Source organism: Leptonychotes weddellii, chromosome 1, assembly GCF_054177405.1.
Source record: "Leptonychotes weddellii isolate Sample4059 chromosome 1, ASM5417740v2, whole genome shotgun sequence".
NCBI lineage: Eukaryota > Metazoa > Chordata > Mammalia > Carnivora > Phocidae > Leptonychotes > Leptonychotes weddellii.
Genome location: NC_138369.1, coordinates 169,301,364 through 169,320,881, shown reverse-complemented (window position 1 = coordinate 169,320,881; position 19,518 = coordinate 169,301,364). Strand labels below are relative to the sequence as shown.

The 19,518-nt window shown below is 33.6% G+C and overlaps 1 protein-coding gene across 10 annotated transcripts in view; it reads right to left on the bottom strand.

The window, feature by feature from the left end:
* Positions 1–19,518, bottom strand: part of LOC115944092 (uncharacterized) — a 501,430-nt gene that overhangs the window by 143,476 nt on the left and 338,436 nt on the right. For 4 of the 10 annotated variants that reach the window (XR_014138751.1, XR_014138761.1, XR_014138747.1 and 1 more), the window contains exon 1: positions 13,168–14,556. The exons of 1 other annotated variant lie outside the window; for it this stretch is intronic. Coding sequence is in view for 1 of the 9 variants with exons in the window: in XM_081798857.1 (XP_081654983.1) it covers positions 13,168–13,331 (164 nt within the window). In the remaining 8 variants the exon portion in view is untranslated. Of the gene's footprint in view, positions 1–12,224; positions 12,333–13,053; positions 14,557–19,518 lie in introns of those variants that run through there. 5 more of the 10 variants (XR_014138752.1, XR_014138753.1, XR_014138762.1 and 2 more) reach the window with 3 other exon arrangements.

The window sequence follows — 19,518 nt, the reverse complement described above, 5'->3', positions numbered from 1 at the left end:
ATAGAGAATATAGAATAAATAGTTCTGAGAGGGCAAGAGAATAATCTTCCTCATATGGCAATTTTCTTACTGGGTTTGGGTATCATTGTGGTCCGTATTGGCCAGAACTGCCATTTAGTTTTCTGTAGGCTAGCATTTCTTACAAACAAGACAAGGAAAAATTAAAAGAAATATCATATACTACCAAATCCTCCCTTCAAAAGAAAAGTTACTGATAAATTATTTTCATAACTATGATTACAGCAAAGCAGCTACTGTAGACAGTAAATTCTGTACATTCTGTACATCAAAAACATGTTATAATTGGTTAGAAATTTTGTACTTTATCATTTCACATAAAGTTTAGACAAAATAAAAACATATTTAGCTCTTTCTGTTGTTCATCATAGTTAAATATAAATTCATGTTCCCTTAACAAAAAAAAAATAATAATACTGGGAAAAAATTGCTTACCTATTAATGTGCTGCTTCTTGCTCTATATCAAACTAACACATAAAAAAATGTTTTCAGAACATAAATATCATAGTTTCAAAATAAATTAGTATTAATAAAAAAGTCATATTTATTGTTCTTTTCTTTGTATTTTTGTATACTCACCAAAAATAACCTGAGATTTTGACTATTCCAGATAAAAATTCCAAAGCATAAAATAATTTCCAGGAATTAACTTTATCTTAGTACACACATATGTGTAGGTAGGTATAGGGATATGTACACACACACACACACACACGCATATATGTACATATATATTGTAGTATAAATATGTAATACTACACTAACAAATACATGTATTATACTCTACTATTTTTACATGTATCTCTGCAAGTCATGCTAGTCTTGACTAGCTAGTGAATTATAATATTTATTTCTTATGACTATGGTATAGCAGCTAGATTAATACAAAAAAGAGAATTGTAAGAAAATAGAAATAAGGACTGATAAACTAAGTACTTTAAAATCTTCAAAATAAAATTACTTAAATATCACAGTGAGAAAAATAGATATGTGTTAATTGAAGAGTAAAAAAAAGCCTCAGAACTTCTCATGAAAAGTTCAATGCATTCTTCACAAGGAAATGGCCATGAAGTTAACGTATTTAGACAAGGATACCTAAGTGGAGGCACTTTAAAAATATCCTGAAGTAATTCTGTAGTTGTTTCCTTCCTGATCTCTACCTACTTCTGATGAACTCAACGTAAATAAACATTTGTTTTTTCAAAATCAGCTTCTTCCTCTAAGGTAATTCCTTCTGCTGTTCTCAAATCTAAGCTGTGAACCTGACCTTCTCCATAGTGAGATCAGAATAACTCCATCCATTTTCACGGGTCAGTAAAGGCCAATTGCTATAAGGTGACATCCTGAGTTAAAGGGAACAATACTTTGAAGTCAACCAAAAGATATATAGCATGGTAGTCTGACAAGCTAGTATTTTTTGAAATGTCCACATTAGTTTGTTTACTTGGGGACCTCTAGACATTGTATACATTAAAAAACATTGTATTTAATACCTCAGATAAAATTATGGGGAAAAAAAGCCTTGCAGAAAGTTGGTTTTCTCTTCCTATTAGATGCAAATACATCTAATTAAGCAGAAGCACAGCAGTGGAATTTTGTAGTGTCCATTACACGTTTGAATTGTGAACAGGCCATTTATGAATTCATCTGAGAGGGAAGCTTACTGCCAGCTGGTGTCAGAAATGGAATCATTATCAGGCATTGTATAGTTGTCAAAAATAATAACAAGCATCATTGACCTTGGCCAAATTTGAACTGGCTATTTAAAAACAAAAATATTAGAAAGTGACATTACTGCTTGTAGGGGCTATAATGTTTTTAAAATATACCCCCCAAGAAACCCTCAAAACAAATTGTTTGTGATTTATTGTTACTAAATATCTGGATTATAAGAGAATTTTGTAGTGTAATAAATACAAATAAAATCAGTTCTCTTTAAAAAAAAAAAAAAAGACTTTGGAAAACTGTCGTAAGCTACTTGCTCACCCTGGACCTCTCCTATGGGGTTCCATTATTTACAGAAATGTAGTTTCTTGTAATAAAAGACAAAAGATTTAGAGTGGAAAAAAAATCCCAGTACAGGTCATAGATCAGTCTTTACTAGCTATAGGATACTAATTATTTCACTGTTTGAGGTGGGGGAGTGTGATATCTTCTCCTTCCCACAGTTAATGCATGTATCGTGTGATAAGGCTTTGTAAACTACATTTTAATATACTACTTTAATGTTATTTGTTTTATTTAAAGCAGTTGCTTATTAGTAAGTGTAAATAATACCCAGATGAAAACCCCAGACTATTTATCAATATAGCAAATGTAATAAATATATTCATTAGCACTTGGGGGATACACTCAATAAAAACTTGTGAATAACTCAATAGGTGAATTGGATAACATCTAAATAACTTAATCTTATTTTTTTCTACAATAAAAACCTTTGAATTTTTATTAGTAATGTTTGTGTCTTCCTAGTGGAGTAGATCATCTTAAATTTGAATATAGAGTCATAGGAACTGTGGAACTATCGGAAATAACATAGAAAATGGTAACAAAATCTCTGTAAAACTCTTCCCATTACTTACAAAGAAGTTTTATCCCTATTGTCAAAATATTAGATCTTATTTTGCTTGTATATGAAATTATGAGATTAAATATGTCCAGAATTGTTTCAACTTATTCTTTGGCAAAGATAAATTAATTTTTTTTTTAAAGATTTTATTTATTTGACAGAGAGAGACACAGCGAGAGAGGGAACACAAGCAGGGGGAGCGCGAGAGGGAGACGCAGGCTTCCCGCGGAGCAAGGAGCCTGATGTGGGGCTCCATCCTAGGACCCTGGGATCACGATCTGAGCTGAAGGCAGACGCTTAATGACTGAGCCACCCAGGCGCCCAAAGATAAATTAATTTATCTTGTTTTACAACAGAACATTTCAGCAATCTACAAACACTTAAAAAAAAAAGAATTGATAATTGAGTTTTCAAAATGTATATTTGGGCAATCTATAATCATAGTTGCATATATGTGTAATAAATAATAAAAGCAAAAGAAGTCAGAATTTTAAATATTTTAGAGATATTTCCTTAGCATCTACTTAGAATAAAACATACTAAATTTCATTTTCAGAAAATATTTCCATGAATAACTCAGTAATATTACATCCTCTCTTCCCATGGTTCAAATATGTATGAGTCAGTTATCATGTAAAGCAAGTATTGCTTTTAATGGTTTACTTAAAATGATCCTATTTTCATATTTCATCTATTAGAGAGAAAAACTGACTACTACCTTTTTGGCACCAGATGTACATTTTAAAAATTATGTTAAAAAAACAACTGGAAACACCCTAAAAGTATAGAATGGAGAAATAAATTGTGCCATATTCACATAAACATATTACACCACAATAAAAATGAACAACATACTGATACATGCAAATGGGAAACCACATGAACAAAATGCTGAATAACATAAGCCAGACAAAAACGCATACCTGGTGTGTGATTCTATTTATACGAAATAAAAAAAAAACCCTGGTAAATCTCATCTATAGTGAGAGATATCAGTAGGGCATGAGATATCCTTCTGGAGTGTTGGAAATGTCTATATCCTGATCTGTGAGGGGATAACACGTCTAAATGCATTTGAGTACATATATGTCAGCCATTCATCCAGCTGTATGCTTAAGAATTGTACATGTTAAATATCTCCATTTAAAAAAAAAAGAACTTTTAATCTTGTAAAGAAAGAAAAATCCGAAGGACTATCTTCAATTTTTTTCAGGAAAGATGCTAAGTAAACGCTTCAACAAAACTCATTAAAGGATTAGAGTGCCCTAGAATATACATCATAGACCAAATTATAAACTAGAAACTTTTAATAATATGGCTTTACAGAAACAATAACTCATGGGGAAGTTTATATTTAATTATATTACTTTTTATTGGCCTTTTCTATACTTAACAATGAAGTTAATCCTCCTTCCATTATGTTTCCATACCACTACAGTTTTTTTCAAATAAGAAAAACATAATATTTGCTACCTGGGTATAAATGACTTTACAGGCTAAGAGGCCATTGTGTAGAGGAAGGAATACAAAACTAGAAGGAAGATCTGTATTCAAAACCAACCCTCTGGGAACTAGTGTTATTACCATGAGCAAAAAAAGGCCATTTTTTCCCAAGTCACTATTTTCTCCTGCAAAAAACAAGAGAGTTAAGGAAATATTATTCAATGATCACAGCTCTGAAAGCCAAGGAGTCAAACATCTGAGTGTTGGAAAAGTGATTTTGAACCAAATTTTTCAGTGTTTGTCAAGATATTTTGAACCACAATATCAGCATTAGATGAAACAATTGAGATAAAATGAACAGTTTTATAAAAGTATATTACATGCCCAATTCTTTGTATGGGCATGTATCCCCATTTCTTTTAAGTTTTATGTATCCCCATTTTTTTTAAGTTTTAGTCCTATCAACAGAGGTTAGAAATCTACTGTTTAAAACAGTTACCAACAATTGGTCTCTATTTCAAGTTTCTTTCTGCACAGCATGTGATATAGACAAATTATGAATTGTAAAGAGACATGGTTGGTTGTGTAGTGGGAAACACCTATTTCAGAGCAGTGAAGCACTTTGGAAGGGATTCTGAGTCTTTGCTTCTGTGGGATGCCATAAGCGTGCGCTGCTTGGGAGCAGTGGATGGTTATCAGTGGCCAGAGGGAAAAATCACAGGGCCTCTCTAAGACTTTCACCTCTTTGGTTTTAATAACATATATGCTAACAAATCAAGCTAATGAAATTTCTTGACTGAGATATTTGCCCCTATTGTGTTATTCCACAGGTCTTTTTTTTTTTTTTTTAAGAATTTATTTATTTATTTGAGAGAGAGAATGAGAGAGAGAGCACATGAGAGGGGGGAGGGTCAGAGGGAGAAGCAGGCTCCCCGCTGAGCAGGGAGCCCGATGCGGGACTCGATCCCGGGACTCCAGGATCACGACCCGAGCGGAAGGCAGTCGCTTAACCAACTGAGCCACCCAGGCGCCCATTCCACAGGTCTTAATATTTTAAGCCACTGATGTGCCAAAGAGCCTCACAGTAAAAATGAAGCTGTTGCCCATATATATTATCTTTTTTTTCTGGAGAAAAGCTGCTGATGACGAAAAATGGTTCAGTGGTCACTGGCTATTGCTTAACTCAGAACAATATTAAAAGTACTTCAAATATTAAAAGTACTGGGGTGCTTGGGCGGCTCAAATATTAAAAGTACTGGGCACATGGGTGGCTCAGTCAGTTAAGTGCCTGCCTTTGGCTCAGGTCATGATCCCAGGGTGCTGGGATCGAGCCCCACATCGGGCTCCCTGCTCCGTGAGGAGCCTGCTTCTCCCTCTCCCTCTGTGTGCTCCCGCTCACGTGCACTCTCTCTCTCTCCAATAAATAAGTTAAAGCCTTAAAAAAATATTAAAAGTACTTACTGTATAAAAAATCTGTGTCTCCCACTACTCTCCATCAAATGACTGAGTTTAATATTTTTTTGTTTAAAAAAGAGCATTTAACTCAAAAGGTTATAGTTAATGTTCCTAATACTCTCAAGGTCAAGATCATTAAATATGTAGTACAGTGGATAACAGCATGATGTAGAATTTGGAAGCACCACTAACATAGGTTCAAATCCTAACATCAACACTTAACTAGCCCTGAAACTGGGAAAATTACTTAAGCACTCTGAGCCTCCCATCTGTACAATAGGGATAATTATCCCCACCTTTGATGGTTATTTAAAGGATTACGTGAGATGAGCTATATGGGGAACTGCACAGGATCTGAATCATTGCATCAAAGACCGGGTATGTATAACATTTTCAACGGCAGGGCTCAGTCACTTGAAAAAATGTTTTAGACAGGATAAAGGGTTTCATCAGCATACAAGTAACAAATGAGTCCGTTTTCTAATTACCTCCAAGGTCAAGTTTTTGAAATTCTTTTAGTAATACTCTTAGGAAAGCAAACTATTGTTGAAATAGTAATGGGTTGATTATAATAAATCTCTGAGCTTACACAGGGTAAAAGCTCTTTCATTCCCTGGTCTAGTGTAATCCCTCACCTTCTACTTCCCCTTCTTCCTCTAACCAACAACATGCCTTCCTGAAGAGTTTTAGAAAAACTTTGCTATCCCTAGCTCCAAAGAAAAGAAGTCTATCTCAAGACCAGGAAAACTTGGTCAAGAACAGGTCTCTACCTGATGGAATAATATTAACAACAGTAGTTTATCACTATTGAGTACGTAAGTAGCTCCAAGTAAAATGCATGGATTAAAAAAAAAAAGAAAAGCTGATTTCCCAGAAATGTAGGTTGATAGTCATTGCTTATAATCCAATACACAAAAACAGTTTACCAGTATTCCCCATTTTTACCAATGTACCTATATCTTACTCTTGATATTTTCCTTATCATTAAGCAAAGAAAATATGAAGATTTCTTATACATACACACACACTTGCACACCATCTCATGAACATGCATACACACATACACACACTTTTTCCAGCTACAGCTGAATCATTTTGCACATCATCAGGGATAATATAATACAAATAGCATAAAGGAATAGAGTGCATACAGTGGGTCTACACACTGAATAATCAATTTTGACAAACCTGCTGTAAGTTTTGGTCTGGTTATAATTTCCAATCCTTCAATGGTTCTACCACCTAAATAGAAATTGTCTCAGGTATTCCTAAGTATTAATTTCCTTCATCTAGTAAACCTAGTAATGATGCTTCCAATCCAATTTAAAAACCATTAAAATGTGTGACTTTTAAACCCATTATAATTTAGCTCATTTCTGTGAAATTTAGTTCGAAGAAAGCAGCTGTGCATTTGCACATCTGTAAATTACTTTTAATTGCACTTTTCTCAAGTGAGAAAGGAGAAGCTTAACCTTCAATGCAATTTGTATATCTGACCACAGAAATGCTAGTAAACACCTGTGCTTTATGTATAATTTCATTTTGGACTACATGATCTCAACTCACTATTAATCCAGACTTACATGTGATTTAGCTACTCCACATTTGATCTTGAGAAGATTTTAAGATGGAGAGTGGAGACTGTAAGATATTTGGTCACCTTAAGTTATTTACTTATCTAAGAGGAGAGAACAAATTTCATAGGTAGACATGACTAGTTCTGAAAGCAAAAAATGGGCAAATACTATTAAATTCATTCTTAATGACTTGGATATTGAAAATTAAAATAAATTCCAGATATGAGGTAGCTTGATAACTTACATTTTATCTAAGACCTATTCATTCAATAAATCAGCCCTTTGCTTTATACCAGGCATTCTGAACTACAGATTAGCAAAGTCAATTACTGCCTTCTAGTAACAAATAGCAGTTTCCAAATTAAATTTGTTGGCACAAAAATATGTCAATAGAAAAATGTTATCATTCCATAAATATTCTGAACTGATTATTGCTGTGTTTCATCTGCCCAAATCACAAATCATTCTGTTTCTACATTCTTGTTGATTCATTTCCTGACAATCGAAGATGTTTTAGAAATAGCTAAATCACACTTCAGTAGGAATTTTCTGTGCATCAACCTTTTTGAATGTCCCACCTGACTGTATTTAAAACTGACTGTTGACCAAAAAAAAAAAAAAAATCTCTAGGGAGTATCTGGGAATGGAGAGAAAAGAACATGTGATCAGGTTAGAATCCACCAAAACAAGCAATGGCAACATACATATAATTTTCAAAAACTGCTCCACTCGCAGAAAATACACATCTAAATCATCCTGCCTCATGAAAAATGTAATAGAAAAATTTTTAAAGAAATGCTTATTTTAAACAGTAATTTGCAGATGATATCTCAAATAGAATTAAAGTTTATCCCAGAAGTTTAATTTCAGGACAATAGCTTTTATCATTTAAATATTTTGGACACATGATATAGATTGCCATATATTACTTTGAACACAAAACAATTAACAAACTCACACATCGAATATATACGTCGTAGTCTTGAGCAACTGGACCTTTCACACGCAACTGCCTGCATTCTTCAGGAAAGTGCCCAGGTTTAGGGAAGAACGAAAAACTAATTATGCTTGCTAAGGCTGACTTAGCTTGGTTATTACGCTGATTTTGTCATCTGATTGAGCTGATTTTTTAAAAAAAATCACCATCCACAGAACACTGCCTCTGCCAAAGAAACCCCAACCATACACCTTCCACTGAACAATAAGAATGAATGTGTTCGGCTGCAACCCCTGTCTCTAAAAAGTGTCTGAGAATAGTGATGTGTAGCTCTGAAGGAAGACTAGGGGATTTAAATTGGGACATGACCGCATGGGCCATAGATCATATAGACGGGGCCACAACCATCCCTCTGCTGCCCCTTTCTCAGCTGTTTCTAAGTGAAGAAGAGTCAATGAAGGTTGCTCTTAGAGCCCACTGTCTATTTTTCCAGCGTGTTGTTTATGTGTGAATAGAAAGTTGTGATTAGTTGTTATAAAAATATACCATGTCATTAATCTCAATCTCATTTTCTCTTTTAGTTTTTTAACTGAAGTCCACAGAAAGCCCGTGCATCACTCACGTTTCAATCAACATTCAAAAATACAATCACTCCTTTCAAAATCTCCACAAATAGTGAAGTAGTTGCTAAACACAGGAGGAAAATTTTTTTTGAAATATTTTAAGCATTCCCCCCCCACACATGTTGACCTCTTCTGTTAATGGGAGAAGTAGAAGTTAAGGCACCACTTAGCCTCATGGTATTTTTAAAGAGAAACATTATGCAACATTTCAATAATAGCAAAGAGTAGGCAATTATAAAATTAGGAAATATTACTAGTTTTTGAAGCAAATGATGGAATTCCAGACTCTCTATAAATTAGTAATTATGTAAGGCCAGTAATAATCAAGTATTTAGAATCATCACCCAAACATGTAAATGACCACTAACTTAAGCCGGATATTCAGTGCTTTAAATGATCCCAATCATCAGATTTGATGTGATTGTCTATACTGAAGTCAAACACAGACTAGATTTCATAAGAAACTCAAACTTTTTGCTTATTTAGACCAATGTGGAATAAGAATAAACTTAGAGCTTCCTACTAAACTTTCTAGCCTAATACTCACAAGACAGATATCTCAGGAGATGGGAAGATAGTCAGGTCGACAAACATACCTGAACACATAAACAAGAGAAAATTCAGGTTTTTTAGAAAAAAATTTGAGCACCAAAGAAGAGATCCCTTTGCTGATCTTGACTTTGAGAGAAGAATAGACAGATAGGCATAAATCATCATTGTTCAAATATACAATAGGTCAGGTTGCTGGTAAAATAAGCCCTACCATGTTTAAAAACTATATCACATAGCAATATTTACTTTATGATAATTTAAAAATTAAACCAGTATTAAGTGAAAAATGCAACAAGTGTAAATCAACCATTCTTTTATATGAAAAGGACTTCAACTTGGAGAACATTATTCTTTTATTCACTATTAACTAAAATTTAAATCAAAGCACAACATTTAAAAATTACTTGGTTACCTAATTTATAGTTACATGTTGGGCATTTGGAAATATGATAGTTAAAATACTGCACTTAATTCTATGGAGAAAGTCTTACAAATGCATTACAAATTGTAATTAATTTTTTGATGTTCAAGATGTATTGCATTAACGAAATGACAAAATATTCCCATCGGCCGTTTACATGAAAAGTACCTCCTTTTACTTTGCACATACTTTCTCCAAAACAACAAAGGTTGGTGTCTCACATGCTTCACTTATTTACTTTTGTTATTGCGAATCCAAGATCACCTCACATATACTAATCTTTTATGGCAGAGGTCAGTGAAGTTGTGTCAAAATTCAATAATGCTGTTCTATCTAGTATAGCAATACATTTATCTCATCGCTGGAATTTAGATCATGTAGAACAAAGCATTTCATTTAAATGATGAAACATTCATCAAGAATGCCCTCTTGCAAACACTTCTCACATTTTAAAAATTGTGGATAAAATACTGCAGTTGTAAAGCCTTCTTTTCAATACAAAATTAAAGTTAACACTTAATTATGTAATATCTCTTTTAATTAGGGGACAGAAAGCATTTTATGTGCCTGTTGCATAATTGAAACAAACAAAAGCTCTGTCACATTTAAAATGGTAAAGGTGCATAATCTAAACTGACAAATACAAACGAATTTCACTTTTTCTGAAGAGTGAAGAAGTTTCTACTTATAACGTGGAATAGGTTTTAATATTCCCAAAAGGATGGAAAAAATGACAAATGAAACAAATTCAAGCTGTTAAAATAGAACAGATTTAACAAAAAGTTTTAACTATTTTTTATTTTTTAAAGTAATTTGGATTCTGAATATTGTTTTTAAAATGTTAACTCACCGAAAGAAATGTAATCAGTATTTTGCATTTATGGTCCCAAGTAAAATTAGCTAATAATTCTGCCAAAAAGCCTACACCACTGAAATGCTCAATTACAATTCATAGCTTTAGCAAAAGAAAGTAAATACCTTAGGATTTATCGTAAAGAGTATGACAAATTCTTCTCTATACTTACTTTTTATACCTCAACTCAAAAATATTTTTCAGTTAATCATGTACAATTAAGTTTTTTTCTGAACTCACTAACATATATGTGTACTTTAAAAGTTCTGTTTTTTACGGCATTTACTTTGCTATCACCTCTAATTAACCCCCCCAAAAGAACCTAAAGTTTTCAGGAGATAAATTTTTAGTATATTTTAGAGAAATATTCTGCCAATTTCAAGTAAGTAAAATATTCTGCCAATTTCAAATAATAGAAAATGAAAACAGAAAATAATGTTATGTGTATGAGAGCTAAGATTACAATAAAAATAGAATTCAAAAATAATTTTTAAGCCAGAATTATGCTGAATAAGACAAGCGATCTTATTGTTCTTGCACCTGTTTGATGATAGTTAATGATAACATGTTTCTGTTTTTACCTAAATTTTGAAATGTTATGTATTAATTCCTTTTTAAAAAATATCAAAGTTTGCATTAAATGAGAATTCCACTGTGAACTCATATAGAAGTATAGAACTTATTATCCAGGTAAATTTCTATAAATAGCAGATATGTATTACCTTTTCCCAATTCATATAATCTCTATATTTTAATGTTGACTGATATAATTTCAAACACTCTTTGCCTCAAAGCAACTAGTAGTAAGGTATATACAGGATCATAATTCAGCCCACAACAATACAAGACATTTTTTATATAAACACAAATTATCTCTAAACATAAATTGATCTGCAGGAAATCAAGATACATTTCCTAATACTAAAATTTACTTAAAGATAATTTTCACTTTTTTTCTATGACCCATATTAGCAACATTTTACACCATGTAATAATAAGGGAAAGATAAACATAGTGATAAATATATGAAAAACATACCTAATAAGACAGCTCTAAATCATATTTCTTTAAAGGGGGACTAAATCTTCTCATTAATATTTTAAAGAGAAATATGATTATTTTAAAGTAAAAAATAAAGTTTCACTCTAGATTACTTTAGACTAACATATGAAGCAAAATAATATTTAGGACAGTGATAATAGGATTTCTTAAAATGAAACAAAGCAACCGAAATCCTTCCTACTTTTCTGCGTTTAAATACTCTGCAATGTGTCTATTTTTAATGTCTAAAGGTATTGCTGAAAATGGCTATATAAAATCTGAGGTTGTTAATATCTGATTACTGTAGTATTTCATCGCAACTTAAGAATTTAACTCTTAAAATACTGGAGCAAAAAATAACGTATCGGCTTACATCACCAAATTCAGTTATAGTAAAATCAAAATCAACAGTTCCAAATATTGAGTGTAAGGTGCCTTTCAGCTTCAAAAGTTCTTTCATGAAAAATCATTTTTAGTTGCAAAAAGCAATTGAATACAATTATCTAAAGTTATCCAGTCATGTATATATACCAAACATTTCTTTAAAACATTTGTTAGAAATACTATCAAGGTGTTAATAAATTTTTAAAATTATAATAAATGTTAATATTTTTTAGAATCCCAAACACCATAGTTAAAAATTGTGTTCCTAGTTAAAAATGTGAAGCTTAATTGTGCATACAACGAAACTTCTAGAAAACTTCATTACTTACTGTTCACTGAGTATTACTTACAGAGATTAACAGTTTTAAGAATTCATCTGTTATTTATCCTGAAGTGTTTTGAATAACCCTTTCGTACTGTATACATCTCAATGAGATGACCACCCCTACTCTGGTCTGCTGAGAAAAACAGAAAAAAAAAATCGGTAAATTTTCTTTCAGGTTGTTCTTGTTCTAACCTATTTTAGGTGGCCACAGCAGGAATTCATAATGATAAAAAGCAACAATATCGGGAAAATTTTTTATATGCTTGTTTCATATTTACTGTATAAAGTCATTTTGACATGTCTACACAACTGGTTGTGGCAGGTTTCAGACATGATTTCTAATCAAAAAAAAAAAAAAAGAAAGAAAGAAAAAAAAAAATTGCTCCAGGTTCTTTACAGAAAGCTTGCCGCTGGGAAGTTGATTTTGGCCAAGTGCCAAAATCATGTGCAAAGGGGCCTCATTAGGGATTCATGGCAGCCTTCAGCGCTAACAAAAAATGTGACCCAACAGGCTAAATCAGCGACTAAAATTAAAAAGTAAGAGACAAAGACAACTTACTTAATATTCCTTCCAAAGCAACATTAAACTTTTTTTGGTAATTAAACCCTTGTTAGTCTAATGCAGCGTTCCTCTGTCCTCAAATGATTGTACAATTACTCTTTAAAACTTGTCAATTTCCCTTCTAAATACACTTTCTTTCTGTGGCAGTTTACAAAGATTTTGCTATAAAGTAAAACTCTATATCCACTATAATCAGTTCAATAGCAGAAAACAAAATCGTAAAAATGCAGACCACAGTATTCCCTTAAGATTTAAACAAACAAACAAAAAATAAGCAAACAATAGTCAGTACCTTTTAAACTTCTACAAAAGTGAACATGCACACTCCAAAGTCACGTCGATGGTGAGGAATCATTCTCACCGCCCAACTTTTCCCCCAAAAAGTAGATTTGATATGTAGCCTTACCTAGATGTCTTCTGGCTTTTCTGCAGATCAAAAAGTTTCCTGCCTAAGCACACAGATATTCTTTCACAAGCCATAAAGGCCCTTTTATGAATCCAGCACTGTAACAGGCTGCTTTCCACACCACGTTGAGAGCCCAGTGCGTCAGCTCTCAAGATAAAATACATTGCTAATACACAATTAGTGGGAGAGGTTGTCTATTGGAGAATTTATCTTAACGAAAGAAGGAAAAAGAAGGTTTTTTTTTTTTTTCTTTTTCTTCTCTTTTTTTTTTTTTTTTTTTTTTTTTGGAAAAAGCAAAGAGGGTGCGGTCAGATGTTAGCTTTTGCCTGAGAAAAGGGCCCTACACTGCACTAGTACCTAAATACTAGCAGAAGCTGCCTGGGAAGAGAGCCAATGGAAGGACTTTGTTTGACCCAGCTGCCAATCTCCCCTGAAGCCGTGCGCCAGACTAAACACTCACACTATTTTAACTCAAATCAGGCTACAGCAGCTGTTTGCTTTCCGGCTCTGAGCTCTGCACCCACCATGGCCTGTGCAGTTCACCCGGCGCGCTCTGCTCACTGCCTGGCTGAAATCTGTTCCGGGTTGGGATTTGTCATTGGAGAGCGAATTTTAACCCTATTCCTCGTGGTAACTATGGACTGTGTTGTTCTGCATTTGGATCTGGTGATTTGGGATAATTTTATGATCTTTTAAAAGAAGAGTGATATTTCTTTCATAACATAACATAACATAACTGAGATTTGAGGGATTCATGCATTTCTTTGAAACTCTAAGCCTAAACTCTTTTGATATGTGCAAATTAACACTAAAATCGCCCTTACGTGTGACAGTAACAAGGCCCTGACCAGGCATCTCCACAAAGATGGTACCTATTCACCCTAATGCAAACTTCTTCAAGCCTGGCAAGATAACAGGTTGACATCACAGGACTGGAGAGACTCACATCATTCATTCTAAGAGTTAGTACTGACTTGCTTCATGCTCTGGAAAGTTCCTCCAGAAGCAACACTGAGGCACCCCAGCAGTTTGTTTTCCTTATATGAGAAAGTACCAAGTGACCCAATTTACCTTTCTTAAATTTCTTAACTATTAGGCTGAGTGTAAAAATTATAACCTGAATTGTAAAACATTAAAATTTGCCCACTGGTAGTCTAAAGTGGAAAGGAAAGAGAAGTTAGTCAGGGAAGTACAGTTTAAGTAATCATCAAAGTTACCTGAAGTAGGAGGGAGCAGATTTGATAACAAAGATCTATTGCACACTAAATAGGAGCCAAGCATTGTATATGTGGAGAAATAAATCAGTAAGTCATTCAACGTGTGGAAGAGAGAGAAGTTAAGAGGAGTATGATAACATGGCTGTCACCAAGGTATACTTACTAAATATATATATATTATATATTACTTACTAAATATATATATATTATATATATATATAAAATTCCTAATTAGGGACCATGGTGGTGAGAGAAGACAGCATCTTTTCATTTAGGGATTTTGGTTTTGCTGTTGCATTGGGGTAGAAAGATGTCTCTTAATTTAGGGCAAATAGCCAGTAACACTTGTTTTATTTTTAACTTAAATAATTTGGTTCACTCTGTAGTTGGAAGATGAGCAAAAAAGAAATGTTTTCCAAGTACTGTGAAAGTATGTCCAGGAACGTTTTCAAAAAGTTGTTTCTTCTGTTTTAAGCCGAGGTTACTTTGTTTCTCTTCCTGCCCCCAAATGATATGTCTGTTTTCTTATCTTAGAAACTAGAGATCTAAATTACAAAAATTGTAATTTTATAATAAAATGTTATTTCCTCAGATGAGAAGTGGTGAATATGGTTATAGAGAAGTTGAACTATTAGGTTTTATGGGTGCACATAAACTGAAAGACCCAATTCATTAAAAATGCCTGTCAAGATAATATTGTATAACAGGTGGGTTACTGTCCTTGTTCTGACAATAATACATGTATAAACCCAAAAGATTCCCACTGGATCTGGCTTTCTACATAGCAGAGTATAGTTTGATGCTCAAAATTCTTATGGAATCAAATAAAATGCTGGGAAATGGTTTCTTTTGTGTCCTTTTCATTCAACTCAAGAAAATATTCAACACGTTTCTCTGAATGGTCTATTACAAACTACCCAAGTATGTACTGACTGCTTCCTGCTCTGGAAAGTTCCTCTAGAAACAACACTGAGCACAGCTTTAAATGGGGATACCGTAGTAGCTTTTGTTCATCTCAGTAATTACTTCTCTTATACTGCATTCTGAGTTTCGGTCTTCTCCTTAGATGCCTGTGCCCAAAGTGGTTAGTACACATCATGAGTTTTATGGGCTGAATTGTGTGTTCTCCTTCCCGCATTTCATATGTTGAAGTCCTCACTGCCAGGACCCAGAATGTGACTGTATTTGGAGATAGGAACTTGAAAGAGATAATTTTGTTAAATGAGGTCATTAGGGTAGGCCCTGATCCAATAGGACTAGTGAGTGTCCTTATAAGAAGAGATTAGGACACAGATACACACAGAGGGAAGATCATGTGAAGGCCCAGGAAGAAGTTTATCTGCAGCCAAGGAGAGGGGTTCAGAGGAAACCAAAGCTGCAGGCCCTTGATCTTGGACCTGTAGCTGCCGGGATTGTGAAAAAATAAAAAGTCATCCAGTTTGTGGTTTTGTTACGGCAACCTGAGAAAACTAATACAATGTCTAAGTAAAAAGGAGAGAAAAATTGTCTTATTGTTGGAATACAATTTGTATCTATACTCAGGTGTTTGATTTTGTCCAAGACATGAAGGAAGTGTACATTATTCCTATCTTCCAGAAAAGAGGAAAAACTACATGTATGCTGAAGTTTTAGCTAAAAGCCATACATGATGTTGAGACTGAAGGACAATATAACACAATTGCCACCTTCCGCGGTGCTTCTCATTTCATATTTTAAACAGGAATATTGTGCTTAAGTCATTGTCTGGTATACAGTAAAACAGTAGGTGCACGATTAATATGAACAAACTTTACAAAGAATTATGGAATAAATAGGTGCCTAGTTATTCCTTTAGGACAATAAAAATGGTGTGTAAACCTTTGGTTTTGCAGACAGTTTTGATGCAGGAGCAATTATAATCAAGCACTGATAGTAGGTAAAAATTTCATATCAAGAGTTAGAAACACAAAAGGTTAGTCTTTGTAAGGGGAGAGTTCAGATAACTTTTATAAAGGGAAGAGACCTTAAAAAAAGAAGAAAGAGAAATGTGGATGACTTGCAAGAGAGTCTGGGAAAAGGTAAATGAAGTGAGACTGAAGGTAATCAGAGATAAAACAAGTCAAGGGTTAATCAGAATATCCCCAAGGAAAACCATATTTGCCCAGATAATTAAGGGATGGACACTCCACTTACATGAAGTTGGAAGCAGTAAGATAACAATGAGAAATGGATCAGTGTAGGAATACTTTTACCATTGTGGTAGGCAGAATTTTGAGATGGCCCCCAAGATTCCCACTCCATAATATACACTTATATAATGCTTCCACAGAGGTTGGGCAGAGCCTGTGAATATGTTGTGAATATGATGAGATAGTTGCTCTTGGTTAGGTTATCAATCTCCAAATAAGGGTCAAAGAGATCTCCATGTAAAGTTAGTAGAGGGAGAAAGAAGAAGCCAGTAGTAAACTAACACACTTGACCAGAAAATGTAAGGTAAAGGTGATAGGAATTACCACTGCGATGAGATACCGTTTTACCTCATGACAATTCCCACCAGCTGACATGTGGATGCGACCATTCATTCATCTTTTGATTCACTCATCCTCTCAAAAATTCTATTTAATGCCTACTTCTGGTGGGGCACTGGGGCTAAGTGTTGTGTAGGATAAAAAACACAGCCCCAGATGTCATATTTTAGATGGTCTAATAAGCAAACCGAAAGGCAAACAGCCAATTCTAAAGAGAATGCCACTGTGTTGAGCATTTCAGAATGCTGGGGTGGTAATGTCCAATGGTGTTGTGAATGTGATAGAATGTTTCAAAAATATTGATAATTATCACATATTTGAGTATGTAAAATAAAGGAGCTACTGTGAAAGACATTATCATGAAAAAGGACATATTTTTTGTCCCCCTACAGCATCACGATATTATTGCCTAAAAGTGCCTATATATATGTCATTGTGTGAAATTATGACTGTTAGTTTCTCTTATTTTTTTTTGGTAAACATTTTCCTTATTATTTCCCATGCTAATTGAGACCAGAATGACCGCGTACCCTTTTAAATGCTAACATTTAAAATAAAATCCAAGATAGAATCATTGTCCACAAAAGCCCATTATTACTCCAAAGTAAATTGCAAACTATACTATAACGGCTGTCTCTTTAAGCAAGATATACTACTACTAATAACACAGTACTTTGAACACCTGTTTCCTAATGAGAATACCCATAAAACACTGAGAAACAATTTCAAATAAATGTTAAATGTAAATTGAATGTGATCATGGAAAACTCAAATTATTATAAGGAAAATGATCTTAAATGACCATGTAAATAGTTTCCATGAAGATCATTAGCAAATATTTAAAATAAAACATATTGTCAACATACAATTCTTAAAATAGAAAGTTTGTTTTGTTTTTTTTAAACTTCTTACCTGGGGTAGCAAATGGAGGTGCACACAGACACATAGTACAAATACGGACAAACAAATGTGGTGCAGTTAACAAATGTGGAAAGCTGATAACCCATTCTTATTAGTCTGATTAAAATTTCAAAATGACTTCACATTTCCACTGTAAGTTTCTTTTCTAAAAAACATTTCCTGCTTCATTCCATTCTCTAGATCTATAAATCTGGTTTTGAGTGAATCTCTGTGGGTATTTCTATATTTTATCAAGTATATTTTATTTTTTTAAAGATTTTATTTATTTATTTGGAGAGAGAGAGAGAGAGAGAGAGGGAGAGCACAGAGGCAGAGGGAAGGGAAGAGGCAGACTCCCCGCTGAGCTGGGAGCCTGACACGGGACTTGATCCCAGGACCCTGGGATCATGACCTGAGCTGAAGGCAGATGCTTAACTGACTGAGCCACCCAGGCACCCCTTATCAAGTATATTTTATAGTTTCAGGAGAATTAAGAACAATCTAAATATACACAAGAAGACATAGATAACATGAATAGCTCTATATCTAGAAATAAATTGAATTAATAATCAATAATCTTTCCCCAAAGAAATCACCAGACCCAAATAATTTTACAAGCGATTTCTACCAAACATTTAAGGAAGATATGATACCAGTTCTCCACAATCTCTTTCAAAAGACAAAATTAGAGGAATGTTACTCAGCTCATTCAGCAAGGCCAGCATTAATCTAATGCCAAAACTAGATTAAAAACAAAAATTACAGACCTGTGTCTCTCATGAACATAGACACCAAAAACCTCCATAAAATATAAACAAGTCAAATTCGGCAATGTATGAAAAGAATTATACACTTTGACCAAGTGGTTATTTATTCCATGAATGCAAGGCTGGTTCAACATTTGTAGAATCAATCAGTGTAATTCACCATATCAACAGACTAAGTAAGGAAAATCATATGACCATATTGACACAGAAGACACAGCATTTGACAAAATCCAACACTTAGTACTGGTGAAAATTCACCAAACTAGGAATATAGGAGAACTTCTCCAGGCTGAAGAACATCTACAAAAACCTACAGAGAACATACTAGACGCTTTCTCCCTAAGATCAGGAACAAGACAAGGATCTTTCCTGTCATCGCTCCTCTGCAACATTATATAAGAAGTCATAGCTGGTGCCATAAGACAAGAAATGGAAATAAAAGTATGAACACTGGAAAAGAATAAATAAAATTGTCTTTATTCACAGATGTTAGGATTGTCTATATAGAAACATCCCAAAGAATTAAAAAAAAAGCTCAAGCAGCTATAGCAAAGTTTCAGAATACAAGGTTAATAAACAAAAGTGAATTGCCAGTTAGAAGATGAATAAGTTCTGAGGTTTTAACGCAAAGCGTTGTGCTTATAGATAAAGAGTACCGTATTATACATGTGAAAATTGTTAAGAGAGTAGATCTTAAATGTTCTCACCACAAAAAAGAAGTAGTTATGTGATGTGATGGAGGTATTAGCTAACACTACAGTGATAATCATATTGCAATACATAAGTGTATCAAATCAACATGTACACCTTAAATTTACAGTGTTATGTATCAATTATATCTCTATAAAGATGGTTAAGAATACATTATTTTTTTTAAAAACCAACTGTTTTCTTCTTTACCAGCAACATAAAATTAAACTTTGAAAATTTAAAATACCATTTATAATAGTATCCAAAATT